The following is a 14,396-nucleotide window of genomic DNA, read 5'->3' as shown; positions in this document are numbered from 1 at the left end:
ATCACAAATGAACACAAAGTTGAAAAAAGTAATAAGTGGTGTTTAGAAGTTCAGTCAGAAGGTAGTATTAAAGGAGGCGAGAGTGTAACAGGGAAGGAATTCTAAAAATTCTAAAGAGTGTGGGGCCAAGGAGAATAGCCACCTACAGTGGAACAAAGGGAGAGATTCAGATGAATATACAGTTCCAGGTGTGAAACATAATTGCAGTGTTTGAATAGGTTACAAAACACAAATGGGAATGAGAAAAGTTAAAAGAAATTAATAAGACAATTGGATAATTATACATGAGAAAATGAAAATGTGCACAGAGCACAAGCAGATTAGAATTATGCAAGTGGAAAGAACAAGGTGCCTTTATGTTGATATCACTGGACTTGAAACACTAACTCTGCTTTCCCTCCACAGATGCTGACAGACCTGTTGAGTTTCTCCAGCAATTTGTTTTCATTTCAGATTTCCAACATTCAAAGTTCATACTCTTATATTTCACTCACGTTTGTGGAGGCAGGTGGAAAGAACACAGGAGAAATGGGTACAATTTATAATAATGATGATATTTAACAACAGCTTGATGTAACAAGTAGCTTCAAAGTTATATTTGCATTAAGAGGAATAATATATGATTCTGGTTTCACGTACTGCAAAATGTATAGCATTTCTGCGCAGTACTGCACAATAGTGCAAGATAATTCTGAACTGTTTCAGTACATGTTTTAACATGTATTTTAATAGCTGATAGATTTGAAGTGCTTAGTAGTTGATAAATAAATGAGTAAAATATTAGATTTGTGTTAGCTTGGCTTAAACACACCTGAAGAACAACTGGTGCATCGCGATTATATTTCTCTTCATCTCCATTCATAGATAATTTATTCCCCACTGTTTGTCGAATTCGAAAACTGAATTGTGTATCACCAAGGCAACCTACAGCAATAACAAAAAAAAGCATTCATACAATACCTCGAAGATAAAACACCTCAAAGTGCGTAATGAGTAAACGGACACTGAACCATAGAAGCAGAGTTTACAAGAGCAACCCAGGAGTTCCAAAAAGAAGAGTGAAGGTTTTGCTATCAATTACAAGGTCAAGCAATGGAATTGGGAGACGAAAAAAAACCTCAAATGCTAGAGGGCTGAAGGGTGCAGGAGAGAATAGCTTGACAAATTTGCAGAGATAGGGTGAGAAAACAAAAAAAAAGGATTCAAACTTCTTGATTTTGTTTTCAAATGTAAAATATTAGGAAATGTGGAAACACCTTTGGACAAGCAGCGCTTTCAGAGACAGGATACATCTCAACTGGATTTTGACCAAATTGGTACTTAGTGTCATTTTAGTTCAGTAGAAGCAAATATATGTTTGAGTTGGTAGCAGGTTGTGAATTCAAGCCTGTAAAAATATACTTCATTCATTCAAAAATCTTTATGTATATACACGTAACATAAAGCAGTCCTATTATATTGTCTTCACATATCAAGAAAAACAAACCTTGCCAAAGGCCTTTATTACTTATGCAGGACACTATTTACATATATTTACAGTGAGGAACAAGAAGGTCTGAGAACTGGGAACTAAACAGACCCACATTGCACTTTGGCAGAAAGGCCTTAGATGGTGAACTTTTCCCATTGTGCCTTGGCAGTAGTTGCCCCAGGTTTTAGTATGTCCCTCAGCATATAGCTCTGGACCTCGGAATGTGCCAGTCTGCTACACTTGGCTGAGGTCAACTCTTTCTACTGGAAGCCATGATGTGGAGGTGCTGGTGTTGGACTGAGGTGAAGAAAGTTAAAAAAATCACACGACACCAGGTTATAGTCCAACAGGTTTATTTGGAAGTACTAGCTTTCAAAGCACTGCTCCTTCCTCAGGTAACTAGTGGGGCAGGATCATAAGACATAGACTTTATTGCAAAAGTTCATAGTGTCATGCAATTAAAATGATATATTGAACAAACCTAGATTGCTGTTAAGTCTTTCACCAAAAGGGTGACAGTTTCAGTTCATTAATATGTAAATCCCTGAACTTCTTTCAAGTCATGTTTTTGAGATGACTTAAGGTTTTATATTAAAAAGTGACTTCTCAGCTCAGACAATGTATTAAAGGTATGAGGTTAGAGTCGGTCTGTCGCCAAATGTGGAGTCAGACAGGTTTTATTTCCAAAGTAGGAATTGATAAAATGTTACATAAACTTACTGCTTGCAGGTTGTGTGCTTTTTGAACAAACATAGAATACATCTGCAAATACAATTTCACCCCATATGTATGGGGGAATAGGGAGATGGGAGATGGGGGAGAGACAGAGAGAGAGACACACACACACAGACACACAGAGAGAGAGAGAGAGAGAGAGAGAGAGAGAGAGAGAGAGAGAGAGAGAGAGAGAGAGAGAGAGAGAGAGAGAGAGAGAGAGAGACAGACACAGACAGAGACAGAGAGAGACACACACACACAGAGAGACACAGAGAGAGAGAGACAGAGAGAGAGACAGAGAGAGACAGAGAGAGACAGAGGGACAGAGACAGAGGGGGACAGAGACAGAGGGGGACAGAGACAGAGGGGGACAGAGACAGAGGGGGACAGAGACAGAGGGGGACAGAGACAGAGGGGGACAGAGACAGAGGGGGACAGAGAGAGATAGATATGAGGGTGTTCTTAAGCACCCTCACGTTCCCATCACGTTCCTCCTCATCTGAACAGATCCTGTGTAAGACTTGGGTTTGTCCATAGCGGATGACTGTTTTAATATGTTCAGGGTGGAAGCTAGAGAAGTGCAGCATCGTGAGGTTATCTGTGGGTTTGCGGTAGAGTGAGGTACTGAGGTGCCCATCTTTGATGGAGATTTGAGTGTCCAAGAAGGAGACAGATACTAAAGAGTAGTTCATGGTAAGTCTGATGGTGGATTGAAACTCATTGATATCACAGTGTTGTTTCAGTGACTCCTCACCATGGGTCCAGAGGAAGAAGATGCTGTCAAGATATCTGGTGGAGAGTGCTAATTGGAGGTCCTGTGCAGTAAAGAAGTCTTGTTCAAACTTGTGCATGAAAATGTTGCAAATCTGCCCCCCGCCCCCAGCTGTTCCATGTATCTGGACAAAGAACTGGTTATGAAAGATGAAAACATTGTGGTCGAGGATGAAACAGAGTTGTAGGATGGTGCTTGGAGATTCGCAGTTGTTGGTATTGAGTACTGAGGCTTTCGCAGTGATGCTGGTGTCGAAATGTCCATTGTGACGAGGAATGTTCCAGGTTCGACTAGTCTGTACCAACCGAGTTTCTGTAAAGAAAAATCTGTAGTGCTGTGGACAGAAGCTGGGGGTCAACATGGATACCATCATTATATATGGGGATAGAATCCATCATGTACACAGCAGGTATTCATGTGACCCAGCCAGCCAATGTTGTCTATCTCATACACTACAGGCAAGGATGCCCCAAGGCATGGTACACTGGCGAGACCAAGCAGATGCTACGACAATGGATGAATGGACAATAATCACCAGACAGGGATGTTCCTTCCTAGTCAGGGAACACTTCAGCGGTCAGGGACATTCGGCCCCAGATCTTCGGTGACCATCCTCCAAAGCGGGCTGTGGGATACGCAACAGCACAGAATGGCCGAGCAGAGGCTGATAGCCAAGTGCAGGGCCCATGAGGATGGCCTCAACTGGGACCTTGTATTCATGTCACACTACAGGTGACCCGACTACACTATACACACACACACACACACACACACACACACACACACACACACACACACACACACACACACACACACACCCTTTCACAGGCTTATACTCCATTAAGTCTATGGGGTGAATTTGCATGTGCAGAGTTGTATATGCAGATATATTCTATTTTTGTTCAAAAAGCACACAACCTGCAAGAGGTCAATCCATATAACATTTTATAAATTTCTACTCTGGAAATAGAACTAGTCTGACTCAACATTGGGATACAGACTCTAACCTCGCACCTTTAACACATTATCTGAGCTAAGATGTCATTTTTTATACAAACTTAAGTTATCGCAAGAATGTGACTTGAAAGTAGTTCAGGGATTTACATATTAATGAACCAAAACCTGCAATCCATTCTAAAAGATGCAAGACTTAACAGCAATAGATTTGTTCAATATATCATTTTAGTTGCATGACACTGTGACCTTTTGCTATAAATTCTGTGTCTTAGGATCCTGCCCCACTAGTTGCCTGATGAAGGACCAGTATTCTGAAAGCTAGTACTTCCAAATAAACCTGTTGGACTATGACCTGTTGTGTGATTTTTTACCTTTGTACTGGGAGAGTAACAGGCTTTGGGCAAACTAAAGAGAGTCTTTCACTAAGTGGAGTGTCATCCAGGCACATCGAAGTTTGCTTTGGTTAGCAACCTCGGGATCAGACCGTAAAGAACAGAGTGCTGCGTCATGGAGCAGCTCAGTACAAACCTTGACAAAAACCAATGCATCTCTGTCCAGACCTTCTTTACATAGGCACATTCCAGAAGGAGATGTGTGACAGTCTCTCTTTCCCCAGAGCTGCTTTGAGGGCAGTGCGCAGTTTAAAAAAAAACGTTTAGCTGTACATAAAGAATCTTACAGGTAGTGCCCTTCTCACTACCAGCCAAACTACATTTTGGTGCTTGTTGGAATGTTCTAGCAGAGACATTCTGACAAATAGCTTTGACATTCTGCTCAAGGAACTATGCAACAGGATATACCTTCTCCTTTCTCTGCAGGGCCTAAAGGATGCTATGTGCTGACCATTGCCTGATAGACTTGTGGTCAAAGAAGTTTTCCTTTACAAAGTTTTCCATGAGAGACAAGTGATACAGAACGGTCCAACTACTTGGAGCATTGGGTGGTAAGGAGGCCAGAGCCATCCTTTGTAACATCAGGAATGGATAGAACTTCAATACATCGTGACACTTGGTATTTGCATGTGGAGGGTCTCTGCACAGCTTGATGCAGCCATATATAAAGGTAGCCATCAGGATGAGGGTAGTGTTAGGTACGTTCTTCCCCCTTTATCTAGAGATTTGTCTACGGTGTCCCACCAGAGATAATCCATCTTTGGCCTTCAGATGAAGTGGAAAATGGCTCAAGTGACTGCTGTGGTGTTGGGTGTGAATAGGCCAGACCTGCACCACATACAACAGAGTGCACCTCACACTGATGAGCAGGTTTTTAATCTTCATTGGAGAGGGATCTGCCCAGATTCTGCCTCATCTTAGTAGTCCCTCTGAACCACATACCTGGCACCTTCAGAGAACCTGACCTGACAGTAAAAGGGATAAAAGATTGGTGGGCCTAATTCCAAAAGAATATGGTCTCAAATTTACCCTGGCTCCTGAGGCCAGTGTGAACGGTTTGCAGATGCTCATGAGTCTGCGTACCAACAGTGGATCTGAGCAGAAAACGGTGACATCTTCCAAGTACAGGGAGACTTTGACATGTAGGCCTTTGCTGTCTGGAACGTCATCTCCCACATGCTCACATTTTGAATGTGATTCAGTGAAAAGCTCTACACAAACCAGGAAAGAGAGCCCTGTGTGATTCCAGATCTGATCAGGAAGTCTCCTGATTCCGACTCATTGATCGAGACTGCATTCCTAATATTGGTGTGGAGCAGTTGCAGCCAATTGCAGATTCCCTCCCAAAAGCCCATTTTGAAGAGCACATCCCTCATGCAGGTGTGTGATATCCCGTCAAAGGCCTTCTCCTGGTCCAAGCTAATGAGGGGTGGGGTGGTCCACCCCACCCCATTCTTCACATAAGCAATCATATCCCTGAGGAGCTCAAAGCTCAGAGAGATTCCTGCCTGTTACAGCACAGGTTTGTTCGAGGTGAATCACTGCTCCCAGAGCAGCCCTGCTCCAGTTGGCATTAGACAAAAGTTTATAATCCTCATTCAACAGTAAGATTGGTGACCAATCTCCCTACCCTATGGAGGATGAAGCTACCTTTTCTCATGGATGTGTACATGCTACCTGCCTCAGACCACATCCTGACTGCAGTAACAATGGAGTGCTGGACTGCTAATGGTGCTGTCTTGTGGATGGCATTGTAATCCAGCATCCTGTTCCAAGTAGCTGACAAGTGACCTCATGGCACCTTTTTAAATAGCAGAGAATTCTTTTGGTGTCCTAGTCAACATTCAATAAATACCACCAGAAATAATTATTTGCTAAATTAACACTTTGGTTGCTTGTGGGACATTACTGTATGTAAATTAGCCAACTAACTGAAACTTTGGAACATCCAGAATAGTGTAGGTAATAAATTAAGTTCAAGTTGTTTCTTCTTTCTTAGGGAGGTCAATGAATGGAAGTTTAAGAGGATGTAATTGTCACATTGCAGTAAAGGATGGCCTAACGAAATTCAAAAACCAGGAAAAGGAATGCACAACCACCTTAGTAAGTTTTAATTGCATAGTATAATACTACCCCAAATTGCAATCTAATTTGCGACCACAACTTATTTTGAAAGCTAGCTAGTTAGACTAGTTCATCATTCTGTGTCTGACTTGAAACCTTACTTACACTTTCTACCTATCTTTCATTTCTCTTAATTTCTATCCTCATTTTCCTACTATCCATTTAAAAAAAAAGAATAAAGGACTGCTGATCCTGAAAATCAGAAACAAAAACAGAAATTGCTGGAAAACCTCCACAGTTCTAGCAGCATCTGTATAGAGAAAGCAGATTTAATGTTTCAGTTTCACGAACCTTTTTCAGAACAATGCTGCCAGACCTGCTAGGTTTTTCCAGCAATTTCTGTTTCTGTTTCTACCATTCAGTTACTGACATGAATTGCTCTCTCAAATTCCCAAACATTGGACATGCCTATTTTGATTAGAAAAATACCAGTGGTACAGGGTTTCCCCAATATCACTGAGCAGGGAATCGGCCCTACATCAACCTTTTTATCTGAACAAGCATTGCTAATATTGCAATTTGAATCTAATATCGGTTCAATTAGACTAAGACATTAAAGCATAAAATTATCTACCTCAACCAGTGTGCCCTACAATACCCATAGTCAGTCTATTGACGAACCCCAGTGCTACCCAGGTGTGACCAAGGCAGTAGAATACAGCCAAAATCAGCTTATATTTGTGAATTGCTTTCTTGCCAGAACTCCAGGTCCTTTCTCTTTTATTTTACAGTATTTTCAGAACTTTAGTCTTTTAAAAAAAAATTCAGACCTTAAAGAGTAGATGCTCTCAATATAAATAGATGAATAATCGATGCTTATGTCAAAACTAGAAATGATAAATGTTTGGTTTGAGAGAGCTATTCTCATCAGTCCTGGTTTAAACCTGCCTCGTGCTGATATACAAATTCCTGCTTTCTTCCCAAATCTATCATTAATTCAAATACTTCTGATATGAAAATCACAATAAATAACAGCATATGGTACAGAAGTAAATATATTTCAGGATGGAATAGAATGATTCGCATGAGAAAAATTTACTACAAAAGGTCAATAAGGAGAAAGTCTGCCTTCCTTCTGTAGATTTCTTACCAGAGTAGGAATCTGGAAAGGACAGGTAGCAGATGCTGGTTTTCTGAAAACAAAATTAAAAGTAGAGAGGAAGAAACAAATCTGAAATTAGTGCAAGTGACTGGGATAAAATTGAATCAAGTGTTAAACTTAGAGATCTTTAAAGTAGCAAATGTCATTGCTTTAACAGATTAGAAAGGAAAGCACAAATTGACCTTTAAGCCAACTATCACAAAACAGGTAATAAGACTGGCTTCCTACCAAGTGAAAATTAAAGGAATGTTCAGCATATACCAAAAAACATTGAACTGAAGTTCATTTTTAAGCATTATTCAGAATTTAACATTTATTCATCAACTGCTTCCACATTTAGTTAAATCGGGCAGAAATTATTCTGACATGTATCATTTATCAAGAAGGCAATACGTTTTACATAAGAACTAGGAGCAGGAGTCAGCCATCTGGCCCGTCGAGCCTGCTCCACCATTCAATACGATTATGGCTGATCTTTTCGTGGCCTCAGTTCCACTTACTGCCCTCACACCCTTACCCTGAATTCCTTTACTGTGCTAACAAATTATCTTGCTTTTAAAAACATTTACTGAGGAAGCCTCAACTACTTTACTGGGGAGGGAATTCCATAGATTCACAACCCTCTGGGTGAAGAAGTTCCTTCTCAATTCAGTCCTAAATTTTGTCCTGCTCCCCCTAATTTTGAGGCTATACCCTCTTGACCTAGTTTCACTCGTGAGTGGAAACATCCTCTCTACTTCTACGTTATCTATTCCCTTCATAAATTTATATGTATTCATAAGATCCCCCCTCATCCTTCTAAATGCCAATGCATATAATCCCAGTCTACTCAGTTTCTCCTCATAAACCAACTCCTTCAAATCTGGAATCAGCCTCGTGAACCTCCTCTGCGCCCCCTCCAGTGCTGGTACATCCTTTCTCAAGTTAGGAGACCAAAGCTGCATATAGTACTCCAGGTGTGTCCTCACTAGCACCCTGAACAGCTGCAACATAACCTCCCTACTTTTAAACTCAATTCCTTTAGCAATGAAGGACAACACTCCATTTGCCTTCTTAATTATCTACTGCACCTGCAGATCAACCTATGTAAATTGTGAATAATTGCAGTTCCAATACTAATCCCTGAGGCACTGATTGCCAACCAGAAAAGCACTCATTTATCCCCGCTCTTTGCTTGTTAACCAATCCTCTATCCATGGTAATATATTGCCCATAATGCCTTGCATCTTTAAGTTATGTAGTAGCGTTGTGTTTTGTTTTCATATAGCTTTATAAGCTGCTGTCCAGCTAAATGGATAAAACATGATTTCTTATCAGGCCTCCTGAGATATTAAAGGGTTAATTTGCTCTGCTGACCTGCAAAAAATTGGATGTCCCGAGGCAAGGGTGGGATGTCTCCATCTTACAGGCAGAATGTAAGGAATTTACATTCCCATTCCTCTCCATTCAGAGCCATTTGCATGGCTATTTCCTAATTATTCAGATTAAAAGAATTATATTATCATCACCTATACAGAAATCAATAAGAACATTGCAGTTGGAGTTCTGACTACTCCCTGCAGTTAAAAAAAAATCACAACAGATTTGGCCATTAAGGGATGCTTTATATTACATTGTTTCTGGAGATGATCAGGTCAATAGACAATAGGTGCAGGAGTAGGCCATTCTGCCCTTCGAGCCTGCACCACCATTCATTATGATCATGGCTGATCATCTTCAGTCAGTATCCTGTTCCTGTCTTATCTCCATAACCCTCGAGTCCACTATCCTTGAGAGCTCTATCGAACTCTTTCTTAAACGAATCCAGAGACTGGGCCTCCACTGCCTTCTGGGGCAGAGCATTCCACACACCCACCACTGTCTGGGTGAAGAAGTTTCTCCTCAGCTCTGTCCTAAATGGCCTACCCCTTATTTTTAAGCTGTGTCCTCTGGTTCAGGACTCACCCATCAGCGGAAACATGTTTCCTGCCTCCAGAGTGTCCAATCCTTTAATAATCTTATAAGTCTCAATCAGATCTCCTCTCAGTCTTCGAAACTCAAGTGTATACAAGCCCAGTCGCTCCAATCTTTCAACATAAGATAGTCCCGCCATTCCAGGAATTGACCTCGTGAACCTATGCTGCACTCCCTCAATAGCCAGAATGTCTTTCCTCAAATTTGGAGACCAGAACTGCACACAATATTCCAGGTGTGGTCTCACCAGGGCCCTGTACAGCTGCAGAAGAACCTCTTTGCTCCTATATTCAATACCTCTTGTTATGAAGGCCAGCATGCTATTAACTTTCTTCACTACCTGCTGTACCTGCATGCTTACCTTCATTTACTGGTGTACAAAAACACCTAGATCTCTTTGTACTGCCCCTTTACCTAACTTGACTCCATTTAGGTAGTAATCTGCCTTCCTGTTCTTGCCACCAAAGTGGATAACCATACATTTATCCACATTAAACAGCATCTGCCATGCATCTGTCCACTCACCTAACCTGTCCAGGTCACCCTGTAATCTCCTAACATCCTCCTCACATTTCACCCTGCCACCCAGCTTTGTATCATCAGCAAATTTGCTAATGTTACTATTAATACCATCTTCTATATCATTAATATATATTGTAAAAAGCTGCAGTCCCAGCACTGATCCCTGCGTTACCCCACTGGTCACCGCCTGCCATTCCAAAAGGGAGCAGTTTATCACTACTCTTTGTTTTCTGTCACCCAACCAACTTTCAATCCAAGTCAGTACTTTGCCCCCAACACCATGCGCCCTAATTTTGCTCACTAACCTCCTATGTGGGACTTTATCAAAGGCTTTCTGAAAGTCCAGGTACACTCCATCCACTCGATCTCCCTTGTCCATCTTCCAAGTTACATCCTCAAAAAATTCCAGAAGATTAGTCAAGCATGATTTCCCCTTCATAAATCCATGTTGATTCTGACCTATCCTGTTACTGCTATCTAGGTGTGTCGTAATTCCATCCTTTATAATTGACTCCAGCATCTTTCCCATCACTGAGGTCAGACTAATTGGTCTATAATTTCCTGCTTTCCTTCTCGCTCCTTTCTTAAAGTGGTACAACACTGGCCACCCTCCAATCCGCAGGAACTGATCCTGAATCTAATCGAACTCTGGAAAATAATCACCAACGCATCCACGATTTCTAGAGCCATCTCCTTCAGTACCCTGGGATATAGACCATCAGGCCCCGGGAACTTATCAGCCTTCAGACCTAACAGTCTCTCCAACACCAATTCCTGGCAAATATAAATTCCATTCAGTTCAGGTCCTTCAGCCACTGTTACCTCTGGGAGACTGCTTGTGTCTTCCCGAGTGAACACAGATTTGAAGTACCAAATCAACTCTTCTGCCATTTCTTTGTTCCCCACAATATATTCCCCTGTTTCTGTCTTCAAGGGCCCAATTTTAGTCTTAACTATTTTTTTCCCTTTCACATACCTAAAAAAGCTTTTACTATCCTCCTTTATACTTTTGGCCAGTTTACCTTCGTACCTCATTTCTTCTCTACGAATTTCCTTCTTAGTAATCCTCTGTTGTTCTTTAAAAGCTTCCCAGTCCTCCATTTTCCCACTCATCTTTGCTATGTTACACTTTTTCTCTTTTGACTTTATATGTTTCTTAACTTCCCTAGTCAGCCACAGCCACCCATGTCTCCTCATAAGTTCTTTCTTCCTTTTTGGAATGAACTGATCCTGCAGCTTCTGCATTATACCCAGAAATATCTGCCATTGTTCCTCCACTGTCATCACTGCTAAGGTATTGCACCATTGAACTTTGGTCAGCTCCTCCCTCATAGCTCCATAGTTCCCTTTATTCAACTGAAATATTGTCACTACCGATTATACCCTCTCCCTTTCAAATTGCAGATTGAAGCTTATTGTATTACGGTCACTACCTTCTAATGGCTCCTTCACTTCGAGGTCCCTGATCAATTCTGGTTCGTTGCACAATACCAGATCCAGAATTGCCTTCTCCCTCGTAGGCTCCAGCACCAGCTGTTCTAGGAATCCATCTCTGAGGCAATCCACAAAGTCTCTTTCTTGAGGTCCAATACTATCCTGATTCTCCCAGTCTACCTGCATGTTGAAATCCCCCATAACAACTGTAGGAACATCTTTGCAACAGGCCAATTTCAGCTCCTTATTCAACCTACACCCTACATCCATACTACTGTTTTGGGGGCTTGTAAATAACTCCCAAGAGGGTCTTTCTACCCTTAGAAATTCTCAGTTGTATCCATACTGACTCTACATCCCCTGACTCTAGGTCCCCCCGTGCAAGGGACTGAATATCATCCCTTACCAACAGGGCCACCCCACCCCCTCTGCCCGTCAAGTCCTTGCGAGAGCACGTATAACCTTGAATATTCATTTCCCAGGCCCTGTCCACTTGAAGCCACGTCTCAGTTATCCCCACAATATCGTAGCTGCCAATTTCCAAAAGAGCCTCAAGCTCATCCATCTTATTTCTAATACTTTATGCATTCATATATAGTATTTTTAATTCGTTACTGCCCTCACCCTTCTTATCAACCCCTATTTCACTCAACCTTACGGCACGATCCCTTTCTAAGTTTTCTGCTTCACTGATACCGTTGTCTTTCTATACTTCCATTGTTCTAACTTTCCCTTCAATTTCCTTCTTAAACTTCCAGTTTGTCCCTTCCCCTCCCCCATTTAGTTTAAACGCAGCTGTGTTTCAGTAGCAAACCTGCCTGCAAGAATGCTGGTCCCCAATCTATTATGGTGCAAACCATCTCTTTTGTATAATTTATGCTTACCACAAAACGTACCCCAGTGATCCAAGAATTTAAATCCTTGCTTCCTGCACCAGTTCCCCAGCCACACGTTCAAGTCCATTATCTCCCTGTTCCTGGCCTCTCCAGCCCGAGGAACTAGAAGCAAACCTGAGATAACCACTCTGGACGTCCTGCTTTTCAGCCTTCTTTCTAATTCTCCAAAGTCCTGCTGTAGTATGTTCCTCCTCTTCTTCCCAACATTATTTGTGCTGACATGTACCACCACCTCTGGCTCTTCACCTTCGCCCTTGAGGATTTCCTTCACTCTGTCTGCGATGTCCTTAATCCTGGCACCAGGAAGGATCCTTAAATACCGCCTGTTGCCACAGAAACCCTGTTCAGTTCCTCTATCACCACAGCTCTGTGCGACGTCTGGCTCTTTGGCTCTGCCCCCACGCCAACTTTTGATTGACAGACCTGGCCGCCTCGCGGACTGGCAGTGTCATCTGTCTCTACTGTTTCCAAAAGATTCAACGTGTTCCTGACAGGTACTTCCCCCGTGGTCTCTTGCACCTGTCTCCTCTCTGCGTTCCTCATCGTCTTCTCTCTCCTGCTCTCTTCTGGTATGGTCGATGTAATAACCTCGCTGAAGGTCCTGTCCAGACAGATCTCGTTCTCTCAGATGAGCCTAAGGTCCTCAAGTTTTTTCTTCAGTGCTGCAATATGCTCTGTCAGTCACTGCACTTTGTCTTGAGTGGCATGTGACTGTGGGGGATTGGCTGGGAGTTGTCTTGTGGGCATTACTGACTGCAATGTAAAGATTTGTATAAAGGAAGAACTGGTTCCTTTGTTCAGGGAGAGATCTTTGATATGGCTCCGCAACCCCTGCAAAATGTGTTAAAGGGTTCCTCCAGAAAGTTTGTACTGTACTGTGCTGTGCTTAATAAAACTTTGGTTTTTCACAGAAGTTGGCATGTTGCAGTTGCATCAAGTATGTAAGAATCTCAAAGAAAAAGAACCTAACACTCCTCCCAATCTGTTTCTACTTGAAGAGCTTGCAGTGGATGACTCTGTTTTTCCCAATGGGAAATGCCAGTCTCTACTTGACTGGGTCTATGAGCATGTACTCATTTGCAGGGATCACCTTGCATTATAGTATTTGTTACACAGCACTCTCTCCTCACAATAACAATCACTTTAAAAGAAAAAAATGATGCAAATAATAGATTAAGTAGAGAAAATACCAAATCAGGCAAGATTTAATGCTTTTTTTAAAATATCATTCAGAATTAACCATTCAGAACTACCAAATTGCAGAATCACAATACAAAAGAAGGGGATAGCAGGGAAGATCATGTAATCCATTGTGTCTGCTCTTTAAAAAGAGGTAATCATTTTGTTCCACTTCTCTGCTCTTCTCCCATAAGATGACAAATTTCTACACTCAAGCATTTTCCAAACCTCTTTTGCAAGTTATTATTGAATCTGGTTCCATTCATCATTCTTCTAGGGATCATTCCAGATCATGACAATTTCTCATCTCACCTCTGATTCTTTGACTGATCAGTTGATATCTGTGTTCTTGTGAATGACCCTTCTGCCATTGGAAAAATTCTGATTATTCTGTCGGAATCTTGATTTTAGAAATTTCAAACATATCACCCCTTAATCTTTTCCGGTCAATCTGCATATTTCTTGTTTCTCTAAAGCCTCTCATTGCAAATACAATTCTAGTAAATCTCCTCTCTCCCCTCTCTAAGGCCTTAACAACTTTCTTGAAGTATGGATGGCCAGAATTGGACCAAAACTCTCACTAGGTCATAATCAGGCTTTATAAATAATTGCTTTTGCACTCCAGTCAAAGAAATGATTAAAATGATGTAGTACAGAAGGGGGCCATTCAGCCCATCTTGTCCATGCTGACCCAAGGATCATAGAACCCCTTGGATGTGGAAAAAGGCCATTCAGCCCATTGAGCAGACATCAATTGTCCAAATAGCATCCCACTCCCCCGCCCACCCTATCCACGTAACCGAGCATTTTCCATGGTTAATCCACCTAGCCTACACATCCCTGGACACTATGGGCAATTTAGCATGGCCAATCCACC

The 14,396-nt window shown here is 41.8% G+C and overlaps 1 protein-coding gene across 4 annotated transcripts in view; it reads right to left on the bottom strand.

The window, feature by feature from the left end:
- The window catches only part of dennd6b (DENN/MADD domain containing 6B), a 108,087-nt gene that overhangs the window by 75,393 nt on the left and 18,298 nt on the right, over positions 1 to 14,396 (bottom strand). For 2 of the 4 annotated variants that reach the window (XR_011955305.1, XM_072562730.1), the window contains exons 3-4: positions 7,524 to 7,566; positions 812 to 924 (exon numbers count right to left, since the gene is read on the bottom strand). Coding sequence is in view for 3 of the 4 variants with exons in the window: in XM_072562730.1 (XP_072418831.1) it covers positions 812 to 924; positions 7,524 to 7,566 (156 nt within the window). In the remaining variant the exon portion in view is untranslated. Of the gene's footprint in view, positions 1 to 811; positions 925 to 7,523; positions 7,567 to 8,891; positions 9,007 to 14,396 lie in introns of all 4 variants that reach the window. The other 2 variants (XM_072562731.1, XM_072562732.1) reach the window with 2 other exon arrangements.

Source organism: Chiloscyllium punctatum, chromosome 44, assembly GCF_047496795.1.
Source record: "Chiloscyllium punctatum isolate Juve2018m chromosome 44, sChiPun1.3, whole genome shotgun sequence".
NCBI classification, from domain to species: Eukaryota; Metazoa; Chordata; class Chondrichthyes; order Orectolobiformes; family Hemiscylliidae; genus Chiloscyllium; species Chiloscyllium punctatum.
This window is presented reverse-complemented; position numbering and strand designations above follow the sequence as displayed.